We start from the raw sequence: 21,353 nt of genomic DNA, 5'->3' as shown, positions 1-21,353 counted from the left end.
GTCACTACAACATTAATTTGTATTTGTTTTCAGTAAAAATAAATTAAATAACTAAATAAATACCATAGTTAATAAAAAACACAACTAATTTTCAATATTTTTCAATAATTTTTGGCTTGGGTATTTTTTTAATAATTTTTGGTATTTTTAATAATAAAATACTATTAATTGTACTTTCTAATTATTTTTAGTAAATACCCTTATTAATATAAAATATTGTTAATTTTAACTATTTTTAGTATTTTAATTATGTTTAGGTTTTTTAGAATTTTTCGGATTTTTAATTAATTGTTGGTATTTTTTCATTATTATTTAGTAATTTTTGCATATGAGTAATTCTGCAATAAAATACTGTTAATAATTTTCATTAATTTTTATAATTTTTAATGAGTTCATTATGCACAATAAAGGTCTCAACTCATAAAAATTATTAATTAATTAAAAATACATTAATACAAAGTTATATAATAATATTATTAAATTATCAATTAATATTTTTATATTTAAATTTTTTAGTGTTAATAAAATGAGTTATACATTTTAAAATTTCATTAATTTTTATCATTTTTAATGATCTGATTATGCACAATAAAGGTCTCAACTCATAAGTTATCTAATAATATTATTAAAAGTGTAAAACTATCAATTAATATTTTTATATTTAAATTTCTTATTTTTGTTAGCGTTTATGAAGTTTGATTTTTAAGGGGAATTGAAACACATTTTTATTATTTAATAAGTTTTGTACATTTTTAGTGAAAGTTTAGTGGATTTTTAAATTAATAATTTGTTATTGTTTAACATTAACCTATTTATATTATTTAATATTTATTATTACTATTCTCTCTCTCTTAATTAAATGTCTTTTTTAAATATAATAATAACATGCATTAAAATAAGAGGCCTTAGATCAAGCTAATCAAGATAGTGTGCAGTTTTATTAATCTAATCAAGATAAATAATGATTATTGTTTTAAATTTTTAAAACTAAAGACAATAATAAAAATATAAAAAATGAAGAAAATAGATAAATAACTTCTCTAGAGGAGAGACATGACTAATTTTAATATAATATATATAGATATATAGATAAAACAAAAAATTGCTGGAAAAGCTGTAACTATGTAGCTTCGTCCTTAGATCAAGCTAGGTTGCATGACTTAAAGTGTCAGAGTTTCTTAATTCAGATGGCTCATGGTGTCTCCCAACTCTCCAATAGTTCTTCTCGGCCTCTATCATCCAACATATTATGGAAGCACATATAAAACCAAGTTAGTTGGCTGATCCATCCATTTGGAAAAACAAAACTTCTGGCCATTACACTGTTAAGTCGGCCTTTCATCTTTTCTCTTCATTTGGTGCGTCAAGCACAACCACTCATTTTAAGTGGAAGCTCATTTGGAAGCTCAAAATCCCATACCGGTTCCAAGTCTTCCTTTTCTGGGATGGACTTCTCACAAAAAATAAATGTCCTTGGTTAGTAGGACCGGATAAACTTTGTTCATTTTGTGGCAGTCACGAGGAAACGCTACATCACCTCTTTTTCCAGTGCACGTTTGCACGGGCTATCTGGTGCGGAGCTCAAATTGGTTTAAACCCCTCTATAATTTCGCTTTCGCAGTCACCCATCCACATCATTGTTCAAGATTGGTATAATTATCTGGCTCATAACCTAGGAAATCAACAAGCTTTAATGAGTCTCAGCAATTTTGCATTAATTATTTATTGCATATGGGAAGCCAGAAACAAAAAAAATATTTGAGAATGATCGGCAGGAACCCATTCAAGTGGTAAAGGCAATGAGTTCCTCCAGTTTGGAGTACAAGCCTTCTGTACAATTATCATCCCAAGTCCGTCACATGCATCGTAGTAATCTGCCCATTTTCTATACTAATGGTTCTTTTGATCCGGTTACAGGTCACGCAAGATGTGGGATCATCCTCCAATAAACCAATGAACAACTCACCTATGCAGAAGGTAGACCATGTTGGAGCTATGATGCTGAAATACGAGCCCTTCTGACTCCCAATGGCGATCTCTAGAGAAATGAAGCATCTTTTCGTCCATGCAGACAGCTCAGACTTAGTTGAATTTGCTAATGCTAACCGTGTTAACCACTGGATAAAACAGCTACATAGGAGCTATTTAAGAAGATTAATATCTTGTTTTGAAGCTATATATTTTGTACATGATGAAGGGTGATTTGGCCCGATAAAGTGGAGACACGTGGACACGACTTGACCAAGAGATGACAATTCAGCCTAATATGACTAGTCCATAACAGATCAAGCTCGGATATCCAATCACCTTGGGATAAGGTGACTTCGGGACAAGGTCACCTCGGTACTAGATCGCAATAGGATCACATCGATCCTAAGGCACTTTGGCATTCGACCTAATTTGGAACTTAAAAGCATCAACTCGGAGATACCGACTCAGATCACTACGTAGTGATCCCGGAAACCCCTCCAACGGATTCTGAACCTCACGGGATCACGCCACGTAACAGGTAGCATTATCTCCTCCCCCAACTCGGGCAGAATTAATAAGCCTTATCAGTTGATAGCGTTGCCCTCCAATTAAAGCGGAAACATATCTCGTCGTGACGAAGATTCCGCAACCGGTCCGCAAAACCCATGAGGACTCAACTATATAAAGGCTCCACCCCCGGTGGTTCAAAGTACACATGATTTCTCTACTCTCTAGCTCTCAATATTCTGAGTAATTTTCAGCTCGCAACAAGTTTGTTAACTTAAGCATCGGAGCGATCTCGTCAAATTCTCTAATCCTCCTCTTGCATATCAACCTAATGCGCCGTTCGACTGAAAGCCAAATCAACTTGAGCGTGGAGTAACTAGATCGCACTACATCAGTACAATATACCTAAAAGCTACAATCCGGAAACACATACTTTCGCCTTAACTTGTAAGGGCCAACTAAAGGTTTCTTAATAATAGCTCGGGCCCGAATCATGTAAGTTTTACAAGTTAATATAATAGTTTTTTCCTGATTAAAAAAAAAAAGAGACATGATGATAATGAAGACACCAATTTTAATATAATATATAGATAGATATATAGATAAAGATAAAACAAAAAATTGCTGGAAAAGCCGTAGCTGCGTAGGAGATCAATGACAGAATTTGGCCTTTGGGGTGAATTGGAGAGGAGGGAAGGAGAAGCTACTTGCTGTAAGTGTTTGATAACTGCAAGAACCATAACGCAAACATAAGGCTTCTCGGCAGGAAATTTCAATTTCCACGCATCTCGACTTTAGGATATCACCGTCATCCTCACGTCAGTTTTCAGCCTTCCACAGTTCCACTGTTTCGCACTTTCGCTTGTTTATTTACTTGTAATAGACTACTAATGCCAATAGATCAACCTGCTTCCGTTATATAGTGACAATTCTTCCCTTCTCCATTATTCTTCAGCGATACGCCAAGATGGAACCGAGCGCGAAGGTTAATCAACGTATTGCAAGGATCTCTGCTCATCTCCGCCCCTTTAATCTCCAGGTTGACTTCCTTCTTCATTCTATTTTTCCTCTGTTTGATTTCTTTTCAGAATTCTGTTGTTTTCAGATTATTTGCTTTCTTTCTCTTCCGGGGTTCGAATGGTTTTCGATCATTTGATGGAAGATAGGGTTCTTTATGTTGTGCCTATTTACAAAGATCTGATTTTTTTTCTTGGTTTCTTGTTATTTGGAAACATTGTATGGATTATGGGCTAAAAGACGGATGAAACTTCAATTTTGAGGCGGGAAAATTGCCGAGCGAAGGGTGGTTCATCTGGATTCAAGGTTGCTATCCTGGGTGCGGCTGGTGGCATTGGCCAACCTCTCGCAATGTTGATGAAGATGAATCCACTGGTTTCTGTTCTCCATCTCTATGATGTTGTCAATTCTCCTGGTGTCACAGCAGACATCAGCCACATGGACACTAGTGCTGTGGTAATTTTCTTCTTTCAACACTCTATTATTTCTTTCCTTAAAAATTGAAATCTTTGGCGACTTTTGAAGATTATTTAAACTTCTATTGTTTAGATTGGAATTCCTTCAGTTTCTGACGTCATCTTTGGTGTATCTCACAGAACTTTGAATGTTCTTGTAGTCTGTTTGTTGTTTTACTCTGGGAAAGAAGCACCACATTTTAGTATTAGTCCTAGGATTTGATAAATGGAGTTTTGAGTTTCTATGAACAGTATCAGTTATGTCGGGTTTGTATTTTAAGGATTTTCAGTCAAAGTTCTATCCAATTATCAACCATAACATTGAAGAAATTTTCTGTAGGTCATTTTAGAAGCACTTGGAATGAAAAGATCTTATTAAAGATTTCTATTGGTTTGAGAGAGGGGGTAGCCCATATCCCATCCTTTCTTCCTCCCCCAAACAAAAAAAGAGGGAAGAAAAACAGTTTCAAAAAATGAGAGGACTGATTTAAAAGTTGTGAAAAAGGATAAGGTATCAGCAACAAAGAGAGAAGAAGAAGAAGAAGTTTGCGGCAATAGGATTTTGGGAGAGTTGTTGTTCGAACCTTACTCCCTTCCCTAATCCTTTCATTAAAAAGTAATTTACAAAGTTTCTGAATTTATAGAGAGGCCCTTAATTGGACAATTAACTTAATTTAACATAAACATAAAGAAACACAAAAGGCCCATTAACAAAATAAACAGAAACATAAAAAAATAAGAACATCCTATGGGCCATTCGGTCCATTCTCTCTACACTCCCTCTCAAGCTGAGCATATATGTCAGTCATGCCTAGCTTGCCAGTGTCATGTTGTAGTTTGGCCTTGGAGATTCCCTTGGTAAGAATGTCAGCTAACTGTTCTTCAGATGTAATGAATGGTAGACAAACTTCTCCAGAAGCCACCATTTCTCTAATAAAATGCCTATCAACTTCAATATGTTTAATCCTATCATGTTGCACCAAATTGTGGGAAATGTTGATGGCGGTCTGATTATCACAATATAGCATTAATGGCTTATCATACTCAACACCTAGTTCCTCCATCAAGAATTAAAGCCAAAGTAACTCAGAAGCTCCATGAGCCATAGCCTTGTACTCGGCCTTAACTGAAGATCTGGCAACAACAAATTGTTTTTTGCTTCTCTAAGAAACAATATTACCTGCCCCCATTCTACAATATCCAGATGTTGACCTCCTATCATCAATATTTCCCGACCAGTCAGCATTTGTGTAAGCCTCCAGTTTCATATGACCATGCTTAGCAAAAAGAATGCCCTTCCCAGGAGTACTCTTCAAATAACATAAAATTCGTTCTACTACTACCATATGAGTGTCCCTGGAAGCATGCATGAACCGGCTAATGCAGCTGACAACATATGTAATGTCAGGTCGAGTTATACAAAGATATAGCAGTTTCCCTAGTAACCTTTGAAACACTCCCTTATCCTTCAATAGTTCTCCATTAGAGGTAGAAAGTTTGTGACTCATATCAATAGGAGTAGCCACTGGTCTTGCACCCATTTTGCTTGTTTTAGTAAGCAAGTCAAGTATATATTTTCGCTGAGAGATAAAAATTCCATCCTTAGACTGAGCCACTTCAATGCCAAGGAAATACCTCAACTCCCCCAGATCTTTGAGCTCAAATTCTGTATGAAGGAAATATTTAAGATCATCAATTCCTATCACTACAGTGCCAGTCACTACAATATCATCAACATAGATTATGAGATATACCATCAATGAACCTCTCCTCTTCACAAATAGGGTATGATCAGACTGAGTTTGTACGTAACTAAAGTTAACAAGGGCAACCCTAAACCTTTCAAACCACACCCTAGGTGACTGGTTGAATCCATAGAGAGACTTCTTCAACTTGCACACTTTTCCCTCCATGTCTGTGCCATACATCCCTGGTGGGAGATACATATAAACTTCCTCATGTAATACTCCACTCAAGAATGCATTTTTCACATCCAACTGATAAAGATGCCAGTTTGAATGAGCAGCCAAAGATAGTAGAACCCGCACGCAAAAGTCTCTAAATAGTCAATCCCATAAGTTTGTGTATAGCCTTTTGCAACCAACCGAGTTTTGTACCTCTCAATGGAGCCATCAACATAATATTTAATGGTATACACTCACTTATAGCCTACTGTCTCCTTCCCTTCAGGCAAATCAACCACTTCCCATGTGTTATTCTTGTGTAGAGCATCTATTTCAGTTCTCATAAAATCCTCCATTTTGGAAAAGTAAGGGCTTCTGATATAGACCTAGGTATAGGGTTAGAAGCAACAGAAGAAAGAAAGGCATAATATGAAGGAGAAAGCAGGCCATAGGAAACATGTTTGGAAATGTAATGTGCAGTACACTTCCTTTTACCTTTCCTAATAGCAATAGGGACATTAAGATCTAGGAAGGGAGCCTGTAAAGGGATGGTATTAGTACCTATTGTCTTTCACTAACTGGAAGTGTAGGAGGCTCATGTGATGTAGAGGAAATAATTTGCTCACCCCTGGTCCTTTGCCATTGGTACCACCTGGGATTAAAAAGGAGACGGGGAGGTAAAGGGATGGTATCAGTACTTGTTGTCTATTCAGTAACTGGAAGTGTAAGTGGCTCATGTGATGTAGAGGAAACAATTTGCTCACTCCTAGTCCTTTGCCATTGGTACCACCTGGGATTAAAAAGGGGACGAGGAGGTAATGGAGGAGGAATAAGAATATTGGAAGGAATTGGAGATGATTGTTCTCCCCTTGACTCATCAAGAATAGAAGGAGACTCAACAGGGACATGAAGGGGGAGTGAAAACAACTATGACAAATACTCCCACTATGAACAATGCTTCCCCTGAGAAGAATCATAGAAAGGAGTGGACTCATCAACGGTAACATCCATTGAAACATAACGAGTTCCAGTGTTAGGATCAAAACAACAATAACCCTTCTGTGTGGAGGCATAACCAAGGAAGATGCACTTATGGGCCTTTGGTTCAAATTTATGTCTTTGGGTACTAGAAATGTATACATAACAAGTACATCCAAAGACACGAATAGGAATAGAAAAAAGGTCCTTATCCGGATGAAGGAGGTTAAAGGGGGACTTAAAACCCAACACTCTGGATGGCATACGGATGATTAGATAGGTTGTAGTGAGAACAACATCCCCCCAAAATCTTGTAGGGACATGTGAGGCAAACAAAATGCTTCTTGAAATTTCAACTATGTGACGGTTCTTCCTCTCAGCTACTCCATTTTGTTCTGGAGTACGAACACAAGAACTTTGGTGAATGACCCCAAAATCAATGAGATAAGAGGTTAGGTTTTTCTCAAAGTATTTTTTTGCATTGTCGGATCTGAATATTTTAATTCTTGTATCAAGCTAGGTAAGAACAAATTTATGGAACTGTCTCACAAGCTTGGGAACTTCATCTAGAGATCTCATAATAAATAACCAAGTATATCGAGAAAAATCGTCAATGAACAAGATAAAATATCTATAACCTCCCATAGAGGGCAAGTGATATGGCCCCCACACATCAGAGTGCACAATATGAAAAGGAAATGATGATCTTTTATTACTCGAAGGATAACTGTTTCTACAATGTTTTGATAACTCACATGACTAATAGTGAAGGCTATACAAGTTAATTCCCTTGAACAATTTTGGGAACAAATGACTCAAAGCAGAAAAAGATAAATGACCTAAATGAAAATGACATAACATGACACAACTAAAAGATTCTGAAGAGGTAGATCCAAAAGTAGCTTTCCCAGGTTGCCCTTGGCTTTGCCCAGGAGTATCCGACATGTATATTCCATTCACCTCACGGCCACTCCCAATCACTTTCTGAGACTTCAGGTCTTGAAAAACACAATAAGAAGGGAAGAAGGTTACACTACAGTTCAAGGATTTAGTTAGGCTACTCATAGATAATAAATTAGTATTCAGTCTAGGGACATGAATGATAGAAGAAAGAGAAAGAAAGTTTGTAGCTTTGATGGTTCCCTTGCCAGAGATAGGAGCAAGTGAGCCATCAGCTAGGGTAATCTTATCACAGATAGGAAGCAAATCATAAGAAATAAACAAAGTGGCGAGACTGGTCATATGATCAGAAGCACCAGAGTCAATAATCCAAGAGATCCTACGATTACCTGAGATAGTTGCATGATTGGCAATAGCACGTATACCTGAACGTGTAAATGTAGAAGTAGTTGACTGATCATCCTTCCATACTTCTCATACTCTGCCTTCATAACTGCTAACTGCTCACTAGTAGTCCTCTCATTTGTGAAGCACCTGTCATTATCTGAGACTGTGGCTGTGTTGGCACTTCCTGGCTTCCCATTATCAACCTTATTTTGAAAACGAGGTGGAAGGAGTTCTGGATGTAGTTTCCAACATTTGCCTTTTGTATGCTTTGGTTTCTTGTAGTACTCACATATAACTTCTTGTTTCCTTGAACCACCTGAATTGCCTACAGTCACCTTCGATTTCAGCCCCATATTAGCAAAATGGTCACTTGGGATGGTCCCTTGAACCTGGACCAGCCTCCTGCTCTCTTCACTACTCACCATGGCATAAGCCTGAGACAAAGATATATTATCCTTAGCTAGGATATTCTATCTGGTAATGTCAAACTCGGGTTTCAGCCCTGTCAAGAATTCATACCCTATTTCTCTCAACTAATTTCCTGTATGTCTCAGTATCATTTGTGCTTTCCCAAACAACAATTTTCATTAGGTCTATCTCTTGCCATAGGGATTTCAGCATTGAGAAGTATACCGCTAAAGGTCTCTCCCCCTGCCTTAGATTATTCACATCACTCCTTAACTTATAAGCCCTGTCCACATTTGGTTTTTGAGAATAAGTTTCAACAACACTATCCCATATTTCCTTGGCTGAATTCATCCATAAATAATGTTGACTAATTTGTGGTTGCATTGAGTTCACTAACCATCCAATAACAGTATAATTCTCTTGCAACCATTTCTCATAAGACGGGTCATCTTCCGGTGGTGCTTTCTTGCTCCCAGAGATATAACCCCACTTGCCTCTACTACAAACATGTATTTTTACTGACTGTGACTATGCTAGATAGTAAGTTCCATCGAGCTTGACTTTGGTCACAGCTGATAGTGAGTCTACGAGTGCTCCCGGAACCTGTCCGGATTCTACGCCACACTTATTTTCAACTCCCGAGATATCCATCTTCCTCGAGCAACTCCAAAAGAACTTCAAACAGCTTCAAATGATAAACAAGGAAGATAGGAAAAATCAGACACCAAGTACCAACCTCTATGAAGTCGTATATGCTAGCTGTGTCTCACCCGGAACCTGGGAGAAATAAGAAAACAACAGCCACTCCCTGTAGGCTTCATAGAACACCACAAGACTTGGATCGATCTTCAAGATAAAGAGAAAGAACCCCTTCAGTCACTGAGCACCAAGGTGAAGCTCCTTGTGGGGCCCGCAATCAGAATTCTCCAGTTGATTAGGGTTTTAGGCAAAAAACTCTAGGGACTATCAGAATGATGACCAAGACAGTATCCCTTTCTCCAAAAAACCACTAACAACTGGGCTGAATGGTTTCTTCAATCACTCATTCGATTCAGCTCTCCATACACACTGTGTATGGGAAGAAAAGAGAAAAAAGAAGAAGAAAAGAGCCTGCTCTGATACCAAGAAGAAAAACAGTCCAAGAGAATGAGAGGACTGATTTAAAAGTTGTGAAAAAGGATTGGATATCAGCAGCAAAGAGAGAAGAAGAAGAAGAAGTTGGCGACAATAGGGTTTTGGAGTTGTTGTTCGAACCTTACTCCCTTCCCTAATCTTTTCATTAAAAAGTAATTTACAAGGTTTCTGTATTTGCAGAGAGGCCCTTAATTGGGCGATTAACTTAATTAAACATAAACATAAAGAAACATAAAAGGGCCATTAGTTAAAGGCCCATTAACAAAAGAAACAAAAATAAATAAATAAATAAGAACATCCTATGGGCCATTTGGCCCATTCTCTCTACAAATAACATTGAAGAAATTTCATTTTTTCCCCCTCCCTTTCTTTTCTCTAGGTCATTTTAGAAACACCTAGAATAAAGGGGTCTTATTACAGATTTCCATTAGTTTGAGATATGCAATATTTTCTTTGTCCTCTGCAATGGGGGTGGCCAATCTCCCAAACCCCCACCCTACCCCCTAGAAAATATGATTAAAGCAAGAGCTGACCCCAGTCTCTTTTTCATCAGGCAGGATAGTTCAATAGCAAGTTAATGGGGATGCTAGGGGGTTGTGGGTGATTAGAGAGATGAAGAATATGGATGAAAAATAAGGTAGATTGCTCATTGTTAGGGTAAACAGCAAAAAGATAGATTGCCTAGAAGAAGAAAGAAGAATTGGTATGGGAATTGGAAAAATGGGTTTGTTTCCCCATGAATTCTTTCCTTGCTTCGAGACTGAATCAGGTGTTATTTAGGTTTAGAGATGGATGGTATCATGCAACAGCAAGGAGCTCCACAGAGGGCCTTTATTATCAGATTGTTTGGGTTCCCTTTCAATCTTTGGGAGACAACAGCTCTGGAGAAGGTTGCGATGACGATTGGAGGTGTCTTCATATCTTGACACCTTGAATCTTAGTTTTGCAATGGTTGTGGTTGCCAGAGTGAAGCCGGAGGAGGTTCCTCGAGCCCTCGATATCTTCTTGAATGGGGCCTGGACGAAGGTTTGGATTTCTGGAGCATGAAATGTTACTTTGGGGGGAAGGTCGAGAGGTTGAAGATGAAGCTGATGTGGTAGGACAGAGGCCATGTGGAAGCAAAGGAACGGAAGAAGGTCTGTCGAAAGATGGTTCCAGCATGGAAGAAGAAAGGTTGGGGGCAAAAAAGAATAATAATAATCACTTTTTGGAAAGAACAAATAATTTAATTGGTTTTTAAAGGGTGGAGAGTAAGCTCGAGAAACAAAAGGTCATCAAGAATTCAAATTCAGTTGATAGATCATAGGTTAGACCCAAGTGGGTTGGGTGATTGATGTAGGACCAGCTCAATTCTAGTTCTTAGAGAATGTTGAATGGTCTTCTTTGATCAGAATTTTATGGCTGTTGATGGCTGTAATGGCTTCTTGAAGGAATAAGAGAGAAAATAGGAGAGAAGGAAGAGAGAAAATACATGGAATCACTTATAGGGTACCTAGAATCACTTTAGGGCATGGGAGTCATCACCATAGTTAGCATAAACTAAAGAAAACTCAGTAAACTACACTGCCCTTTGTGTAGAACGTCCATACATATTTATAGACTCTAAACTCATAATAAACCTAGGAGTCAAAACTGTTAGACTCATAATAGTCTTAGGAGTTAAACTATTAGATCCATTAATCCTAGTAGAACTCAAACTAAGCTGTTATATCCTATTTCAATTCAAAGAAGACTGAGTTACTCTTATCCTACTTATGCAACGTCTCTGAAATTTTAAACATAAACCAACTATAACTAGACAAATTAAACCCTATCATTGACCCCACAAAAAGTTGCAAAGTAACAAAAATATCCTTACTGTCCAAAAATATAGAAGTACATAAAATTTCATAAAATTCCAATTTTGACTCTTCAGATCTTGAATCATTCTCCCCCAGTTCAAAAAAACTCGTCCTCGAGTTTTGAAGAACTTGCGGATGAAAAGTTGATATGCCCCAATTACAAAAGGCGTAGGATTTCCCACAACTACATGCTTGGAATGTAGAGTAGAGGCTACACACAGAACTAGAAAAGGATCTTGAAAGAAATGTATTTTTGAAACACTACCATCCATAACCATCTTTGTTAAATCATCAATAACATTAGTTTCTTGAACACTTAATTCATCAACCAACCATTGGGTTGAATCTTCCCCTCGCTTATCCAAACTCTCAATTACAACATTTGGAACTTTTCTTCAACCTCTAGCTTAGGAATCACCATCTCTATGTATTCTGCTATCCTTGGTTCTTCAACAAACTCTAGGACTCCTTCCATTCTTGATGTTAGTGGAACTTGTTTTATGTCAGGTTGTAATTCTTGAATTAGTTCTAGTTGAACTTGAAAGGTAAAGTCACTTCCTTACTAGGATCTACTATAATAAGCACATTTGTATCTTGCACCTGAATTTCTTTAACTTGCTCCACTTCTATTTCTTCTTGATCATTAACCTCAAGCTGATCATGGGTGTTGGAAACTCCAGCAATTTCTATATTTTCTTGGCTTGCACCCTCTTGATTTTTAATATCTACAACTTCTATAGATTGAAATTCTTCTTCTTCAGCTTCATTCTGAACTTCAGCTCTAGGATAGGCATCAACATGCAAGGAATCATCTACTTTCTTTTCAACTCTGTACATTCTTCCCATTGACTTCAAGTTCATGGTTGTAACTTGTTGCTTCTTCTTTTGCTTGAAATTAGTCAACTTCATATATCATCACAGAAGTCTAGTGGGGTGTACTTTTCTTGTAAATACCTTTTTGTCTCTACCCATGTACTAATTGGATCATTGCATCTATTTTCTAGTTGTTGCTCAAGAGTTTTCCATACTTTAGCATGACCTGCCCGCTTCATGTGTGCAAATCTAATCCTTTGTTTGTCAAACATATCATGCCAATCAAAATATTCTTCTAGTTTAGCAGCCTAATCAAAGAATTCTTGCGGATCATCATTACCAAAGCCTTTGAAATGTGGTATTTCCCTTTCTCTTCTAACATGTTTGAAAACCTTACTCTTGTAGTCAACATTATTAGATCTATTTTCTTCTACCATCTTCTCAAATAAATCAACCAAAGATCAAAAACCCAATCATCATTGATTATAGACCTATAAGATTGTTTAGAAGATACCCTAGGCCTATAGAATTGGTCACTTTGTGGGAACACAGTGAATAAACCATTATCTCTGATACCAAACTGATGTAGGACCAGCTTAGTTCTAGTCCTTAGACAATGTTGAATGGTCTTCTTTGATCAAAATTTTATGGCTGTTGATGGTTGTAATGGCTTCTTGAAGGAATAAGAGAGAAAATAGGGAGAGAAAGATGAGAGAAAATACCTAGAATCACTCACAGGGTGCCTAGAATCACTCTAGGGTGTGGGAATCACTTACCATAGTTAGCATAAGCTTAAAGAAAACTCAATAAATTTCATTGCCCTTGCATAGAACGTCCATACATATTTATAGACTCTAAACTCATAATAAACCTAGGAGTCAAACTGTTAGACTCATAATAGTCCTAGGAGTAGAATTGTCAGACCCATCAATCCTAGTAGAACTCCAACTAAGTTGTCTTGTCATATCCTATTTCAATTCAAAGAAGCTCACTAACTCTAATCCTGCTTATGCAATGACTCTGAAATTTTAAACATAAACAAGCTATAACTAGAAAAATTAAACTCTATCATGGGACCCTATAGAAAATTGCAAAATGACAAAAATGCCCCTATTGTCCAAAAATACGGAAATACATAAAATTTCATAAAATTCCAATTTTGACTCTTCAACTCCTGCATCAGTGTTAAAGTAAGTGAAGAGAATGGATCAGGTATCAGGGGCATTTGCTCCGAACTAGGTGGAACTCATAGGGACTTTTGCAACTTGTCAAATTATCCTAAAGAGTACGCTTTTAAAGGGGATGCTCGAGAGTTTAATGGAATCAAACTTATTAATTTTAACAGCTCTCTGTCGAGTGTAGTAGATAAGGGATCTTGTCTGAAAGACTCATCTCACCCATTAGGAAGGTTGAGAGGTGATCAAATTTTCAAAGCTGCCTCGCATTTGGGCAGGAAGGAAAATCGCTTCAGGAATAGGAATGACGGCAAGAGGTGGCTTCTAGGGCCTATCAAGCCAATGTTGAAAAGTGTTAGAATTCAGGTCTGCCTTAGGGTTCGGCCTGACTGAGTTCAGTTATGTAGAAGAAGAAAAGGTGAGAGAGAGAGAGAGAGAGAGAGAGAGAGAGAGAGAGAGAGAGAGAGAGAGAGAATTCTGGTTCGAACTGAAAGAGTCAACATGATTTCTCCCAGTTGGCCAGTAAGTATTTATATTATTATTAAAACATAATTGAAAAGACCTATGTGCCCTTACTTAAGTTAAGAGCACTTGTTCCAACACAACCTTACAGATCAGCAACACTAATCAAGGTATAAAGACAGAAATACCCCTACGCTAACACTTCCCCTCAAGCTAGTGAGTATATATCATATACTCCCAGCTTGTTACATATGTAGTCCACTCTTCCCCGACTCAAGCCTTTTGTAAATAAGTTAGCCCACTGATTTCTTGTATTAACATGTGTAGTGTCTAGCTCTCCATTCAGCACCTTCTCCCCCACAAAGTGACAGTCAACCTCAATGTGCTTGGTCCTTTCATGAAACACTGGATTAGAGGAGATATGAACTGCAACCTGATTATCACAATAGAGCTTCATTGGAGTGTTAATGTGTTATGGACGCCTTCCTCGGGAAGACGTAGCATCGCCGCCGGCAGCAACAGGCCCCGGGCCCACCGCCAGCAGCAGCAAGGATTCAGTGATGCTCATCCTACCCAGTTCGGCAACAACAGCCTTATCTAGATTAGATTAGCTCATTTTGCTTGTTCTTATCTTATTGTTCTTATCTCTTATCTTATCTTGTTAATAGCTTATCAGATTAGGATTAGCTTAGCTTATCTTATCTTGTTAGTAGCTTATCAGATTAGGATTAGCTTATCTTATCCTTAGCAAGATAAAACTGGAAGTCTCCCTATTCAGCAAGGAGACTCCCTTTGATTAGGACTCTTGTAATCTCCTATTTAAGGAGACCCCATTATTGAATGAGATATCAAATTATTCAGTCAAGAGTGAGTTAGGAGAGTTGGTGATCTCTTGGACAAATCACCGAAGGTGTCAAGATAGGTTCATCACGAGCAGGAAGGAACAAGGGAAAACAGGAGGTTTTCCCCGTGGACCGACCCGTGACGAGATCCTATTCCCGGGCCCTCAACAACTTGGTATCAGAGCAAGGCGTCATGGGAGATCTGGAGCAGCTACCTTCCAGGGTCCACGACCTCGAGCACCAACTCGTGGAGACCAGCTCCGAAGTTCGTGAGATCAAAGGTGAAGTGCGAGAACTGCGACGACTAATGGAGATGTTTCTTTCCAGTAGGGAAAGGAACTTTGATGGAGGGACAGCAGTTAACGACCGCCGGCCAGATCTGCCAGAGTCTTCCGGCGAACAGCAGTCCGTCGGCCATGGAGCAACCATCATCCCCAAGTACAGCAGGCTGGAGTTCCCATCGTACAACGGCAACGGAGACCCCCTAGGTTGGCTGTATCGCTGCGAGCAGTTCTTTCGGAATCAACGGACAAATGACCAGGACAAGGTAAGCCTAGCCGCCTTTCATTTAACAGAAGAAGCACAACTTTGGTTTTATCGGTTAGAGCAAGAAGAACCTGGGCTCAGTTGGCCCCAGTTTAAATCCTATTGCCTTCTTCGGTTCGGACCCCCATTGACCAGCAACCCACTGGGCGAGCTAATTAACCTTAAACAGATCGGAACAGTTGCTGAATACCAGCGACAGTTCCAAACCCTCCTCGCGAGGGCATCCTCTGTGCGACCAGACCAGCAAGTCGATATGTTCACAGCAGGGTTAGCAGAACCCTTGCGAGTGGATGTCGAGATGCAGAATCCCCCAAATTTGGTCACAGCCATGAACTTAGCCCGCACATTTGAGCGCAAGCTGCAACTCAGCCGCGGAATTTTTAATGTGGGTCGTCCACTGAACTCGTGGGTGCCCTAAGACCAGCAACAACGACCCCCTCTTCTGCTACCAGCCGGGAAATGAAGCCTCCCACGACCACCACCTCTAGAGCAGTGACAAGTACAGGCAGTAACATGGTCACTCCTCCCATCAAGCGCTTGACCAAGGCAGAAATGGCAGAGCGCCGAGCGAGAGGTCAATGTTTCAACTGTGATGACCTCTACTCTGTAGGACATAGATGCAAGAGGCTTTTTTGCCTTCTCATAGATGAGCAAGAGGAGGAGGAAGGGGAACCCGTCACGTTCGAACCAGAGATCTCTCTCCATGTGATCACCGGTATTAAAACCTCTCAGACCATGCAGTTACAGGCACATATCGCAGGTCAGCCGGTGCGCATTCTCGTCGATTCAGGGAGCACAAACAACTTCATAAGTGAACATGCAGCCCTGCTGTTAAAACTACCAATGGAACTCCGGCCGCGACTACAGGTAGCCGTCGCAAATGGTGAAAAAGTTAACAGTCCAGGGATTTGTAAGGACGTCCCAGTACAAGTCAATTCTGAACTAATTCTTGTTGATTTATTTGTACTCTCATTGGATGGGTTCGATATTGTTCTTGGGGTCAAATGGTTAATTACCCTAGGCCCGATTTTGTGGGACTTCAGCACACTCACCATGACCTTCCACCTGAATGGCAAGCAAGTTTCATGGCACGGTTGCAGGGTTAAAGAAAAGACATAGCAGGTTCATGCATTACAGACAGAACCGGCAACCATGGAAAAACTTCTCGCCAAGTTTTCAGATCTGTTCCAGGAACCGAAGGGCCTTCCCCCTTCCCGAGCTTACGACCATCGTATTCCTTTGGTGGCGGGTTCAGCACTAGTCGTTGTCAGACCTTATCGCTCCCTCACTTACAGAAGGATGAGATAGAAAAACAATGTACAACGATGCTGAACCAAGGGATCATATGCAAAAGTCACTCCCCCTTCTCTTCGCCGGTTCTGTTGGTGGCGAAGCAGGATGGAACGTGGAGGTTCTGTGTTGACTATAGAGAACTCAATGACCGGACGATCAAAGATAAGTTCCCTATTCCCGTTGTTGACGAACTGCTGGACGAGTTGCATGGTGCCCAGTATTTCTCTAAGTTGGACCTCAGGTCCGGATATTTCCAAGTTCGCATGGCTCCCGGTGACGTGAAGAAGACTGCTTTTCGCACCCACCATGGCCACTTCGAATTTTTAGTCATGCCATTCGGACTCTCCAATGCACCATCTACATTTCAGTCACTAATGAACGAGGTATTCCAGCCCCATCTGCGCAAATTTGTTTCAGTTTTCTTTGATGATATCCTCGTTTACAGCAAATCATGGGTAGAGCATGTCCACCATCTGAGGATCGTTTTCGTACTCCTACACCAACACAGCTTATTCTTGAAACGGTCCAAGTTCTCCTTCGGGGAGCGACAGGTTCTTTACCTGGGCCACATCATCCATGGGCAGGGTGTAACAGTTGATAGTTCCAAGATTCAAGCTATAACAGAATGGCCCAAACCTCAGTCCGCCAAGGCCTTACGCGGGTTCCTTGGTTTAACGGGTTACTACCGCAAATTTGTACAGAACTATGGAGTGTTGGCAGCGCCGTTAACCAACCTGTTGAAAAGAAACTCCTTCCGGTGGGACGACGCAGCTGGTGAAGCTTTTCTGTCACTGCGAAATGCACTGTCTTCAACCCCTGTCCTGCAATTACCTAATTTTGCCCTCGAATTTACAATCGAGTGCGATGCTTCCGGAGTGGGCATCGGGGCCGTACTACAGCAGCAAGGGCACCCGATCGCTTTCTTCAGCCGCAGATTGGCTGACCGGCATCTAAAGCTTCCAGCCTATGAGCGCGAACTAATCGGCCTTGCCCGAGCCATCCAGCACTGGAGGCCGTATTTGTGGGGGCGGTTGTTCATCGTCAAAACTGACCATTACAGCCTCAAATACCTGTTAGAGCAGCGTCTCACCACTTCACCTCAGCAGCATTGGGTTAGCAAACTGCTCGGGTTTGACTTCCGGGTGGAATATAAGGCAGGATCCTCTAATCGCGCAGCTGATGCCTTGTTTAGGCGAGAAGAAGACGTGATGGTTCTATGTAGCATTTCCCAACCTTGGATCTCTCTGTTTGACGACATTAAGAAGGCAACACCACAGTCCCCAGAATGGTCGCTCTTACTGCAGAAGATCCAGACCGGCACGGCCGACCCCGATTGGTCACTTCACGATGGGTTGGTACTGTATAAGGGACGAGTCCATCTTCCAGCAGACTGCTCGTTGATTCCCACCATCATCACCAGCATCCATAACTCCACCCACGAGGGCATTCAAAAAACACTATACCGCGTCCGGTCTGATTTCCATTGGCGAGGTATGAAGACTTCTATTCGAGATTTTGTCCAGAATTGCTCCACATGCCAACAACACAAATGGGAAAACCTACACCCGGCAGGCCTCCTTCAGCCCCTTTCCATCCCATCGCAGATCTGGGCCGACATCTCCATGGACTTCATTGAGGGACTTCCCAAGGTAGGGGGCAAATCAGTTCTCTTTGTGGTAGTCGACCGCTTCTCTAAATACGCGCACTTCATTCCTCTATCACACCCGTACAGTGCCACTTCGGTTTCCCTTGCCTTCTTTACACATATCTTTCGCTTACATGGGTTGCCGGAATCCATCGTCAGCGATAGAGACCTGGTCTTCACTAGTGCCTTCTGGAAAGAGTTATTTCGACTACACGGCACCACCCTGGCCTACACATCAGCTTACCGGCCACAAACCGACGGTCAGACGGAAGTGGTTAACCGCACTATCGAGATGTATCTCCGCTGTTTCGTAGGCAATCAACCTCGACGGTGGTTGGAATGGCTTCCTTGGGCCGAGTATTGCTACAACACAGCCTACCATTCCTCCCTCGGCATGACTCCCTTTCGCGTCGTTTACGGCAGGGATGCTCCCCGCTTGCTGTCCTACGAGCCTGGATCTACTCGCTTGGACGCAATCGATCACTCCTTACAGGACCGCGACGCCCTCCTCGCCGACGTCCGCATTCACTTACAGCAGGCCCAGCTCCGCATGAAGCTCCACTATGATAAGCACCATCGGGAACTGTCGTTCGATCCAGGACAATTTGTTTGGTTGAAGCTCCAGCCCTACCGACAGTGCTCCTTGCGCCACAAGGCTGCCCCTAAGTTGGCCCCTAAGTACTATGGGCCCTACAAGGTTCTGCGACGGATTGGCAGTGTGGCCTACCAGCTGGAATTGCCAGAGACTAGCCGAATTCATGATGTCTTCCACATCTCCTTGCTGAAACCATTTACAGGTGTTCCCCCGGACCAAGTTCCCTCCCTGCCACCCTTGAAAGATGGCAAACTGGTTCCCCAGCCTAAAACTGTCACCCGCTCTCGTTTTAATCGTGGAATCCTTGAAGTCTTGGTGGAATGGTGTGATCTACCACCAACAGAAGCCACATGGATCCCATTGGCAGAGTTCCAAGCCACATATCCAGCTTTCGAGCTTGAGGACAAGCTCGTAGTCCAGGAGGGGAGTAATGTTATGGACGCCTTCCTCGGGAAGACGTACCATCGCTGCCGGCAGCATTAGGCCCCGGGCCCACCGCCAGCAGCAGCAAGGATTCAGTGATGCTCATCCTACCCAGTTCGGCAACAACAGCCTTATCTAGATTGGATTAGCTCATTTTGCTTGTTCTTATCTTATTGTTCTTATCTCTTATCTTATCTTGTTAATAGCTTATCAGATTAGGATTAGCTTAGCTTATCTTATCTTGTTAGTAGCTTATCAGATTAGGATTAGCTTATCTTATCCTTAGCAAGATAAAACTGGAAGTCTCCCTATTCAGCAAGGAGACTCCCTTTGATTAGGACTCTTGTAATCTCCTATTTAAGGAGACCCCATTATTGAATGAGATATCAAATTATTCAGTCAAGTGTGAGTTAGGAGAGTTGGTATCTCTTGGACAAATCACCGAAGGTGTCAAGATAGGTTCATCACGAGCAGGAAGGAACAAGGGAAAACAGGAGGTTTTCCCCGTGGACCGACCTGTGACGAGATCCTATTCCCGGGCTCTCAACATAATGTTGTACCCTACTTCCTGTAGAAGGTTCCTTAGCCACACTAATTCATAAGAGGTGTGCGCCATAGCCCTATATTCTGCTTCTGCACTACTTCTTGCCACAACCGTTTGCTTCTTACTTTTCCATGTTACCAGGTTACCTCCTAGAAATGTGCAATATCCTGTAGTAGACCGCCTGTCAGACATAGACCCGGCCCAATCAGCATCAGAATACCCTTTTATTTCAAGTTTTCCCCCCACTCTTGTATATCAGACTGCAACCCGGAGCCCCTTTTAGATACTTCACAATTCTCAGAACTGCATTCCAATGAGGAATCAGAGGTTTTTGCATGAACTGGCTTACCACACTAACTGCAAATGAGATGTCTGGTCTGGTGACGGTTAGGTAGTTCGGTTTGCCCACAAGTCGTCGGTATCTTCCAAGGTCTTCAAACACTTCACCCATATCACTGCATAGCTTGGTATTTGTGTCCATGGGTGTGTCAGCTGGTTTAGCATCCAACAGGCCTGTTTCTTCCAGCAAATCAAGCACATACTTCCTCTGGCACAGGTTAATCCCATACTTGGATCTCGCTACCTCTATCCCCAAGAAGTATTTCAATTTACCCAGATCCTTTGTCTAAAAGTGATCCTGTAGATAAGTCTTCAGCCTGTCAACACCAATGTTATCATTCCCAGTAATAACAATATGATCTACATACACCACTAACAGTATTTTTCCTCCCGGAGAGTCATGACTAAATACAGAATGGTCAACTTTGCACTGTTTCATACCAAACTTCTTTATCACCTCATTGAACCTACCAAACCATGCTCGAGGAGACTGTTTAAGCCTATATATAGCCTTCCTTAGTCTGTACACCTTACCATCCTCCCCCTGAGCAACAAACCCTAGAGGTTGCTCCATGTAGACCTCCTCGAGTAAGTCAAATGCAAAAAGGCATTCTTCATATCAAGCTGATATAGTGGCCACTCATACATGGCTGCAAGAGAGATCACAACACGAACTGACCCTATCTTAGAAACCGGTGAGGTCTCTGTGTAGTCAATACCATAAGTTTGGGAGTACCCTTTTGCAACTAATCGCGCTTTCAAGCATTCAACACTACCATCAGGCAGATACTTAACCGTATAAACCCATTTACAACCAACAACTTGCTTCTCAGGAGGAAGAGCAGTGAGGTCCCAAGTATGAATATGATGAAGGGTTGAGAGTTCTTCTTCCATGGCATGGCACCACCCTGGAGAGGCAAGGGCTTCCTGGACATCTTTAGGAACAATAACTGATGATAACAAGGTAACAAACTGGTGATGGAAAGCGGAAAGGTGAGTAAGAGAAACATAATTAGAAATGGGATGAAGGGTGCAAGTACGTTTACCTTTCCGCAAAGCAATGGGTAGATCAAGTTCAGATGCTAAGTGCGGGTCTGGTGCCGGATCCGTTGACGGAGATGTAGCTGGAGGAGTAGTAGCTAGTGCGCGTGGGCGATGTGTATACACATGACAG

At 41.0% G+C, this 21,353-nt stretch overlaps 1 protein-coding gene across 1 annotated transcript in view; it reads left to right on the top strand.

Moving 5' to 3' along the window:
• The first annotated feature begins 2,965 nt into the window (after window positions 1-2,965).
• LOC148876367 (malate dehydrogenase, glyoxysomal-like) overlaps window positions 2,966-21,353 on the top strand; it is a 33,007-nt gene continuing 14,619 nt past the window's right edge. The window contains exons 1-3 of the mRNA XM_088966686.1: window positions 2,966-3,296; window positions 3,434-3,517; window positions 3,736-3,951. Of these exons, the coding sequence (XP_088822812.1) occupies window positions 3,446-3,517; window positions 3,736-3,951 (288 nt within the window). The 5' untranslated portion in view covers window positions 2,966-3,296; window positions 3,434-3,445. The remainder of the gene's footprint in view (window positions 3,297-3,433; window positions 3,518-3,735; window positions 3,952-21,353) is intronic.

Source organism: Nelumbo lutea, chromosome 1 (genome assembly GCF_056320005.1).
Source record: "Nelumbo lutea isolate HS-2025 chromosome 1, American lotus-T2T, whole genome shotgun sequence".
Lineage (NCBI taxonomy): Eukaryota > Viridiplantae > Streptophyta > Magnoliopsida > Proteales > Nelumbonaceae > Nelumbo > Nelumbo lutea.
Note: the sequence above shows the minus strand (reverse complement) of the source record. Positions and strands in the feature narration are given on the sequence as shown.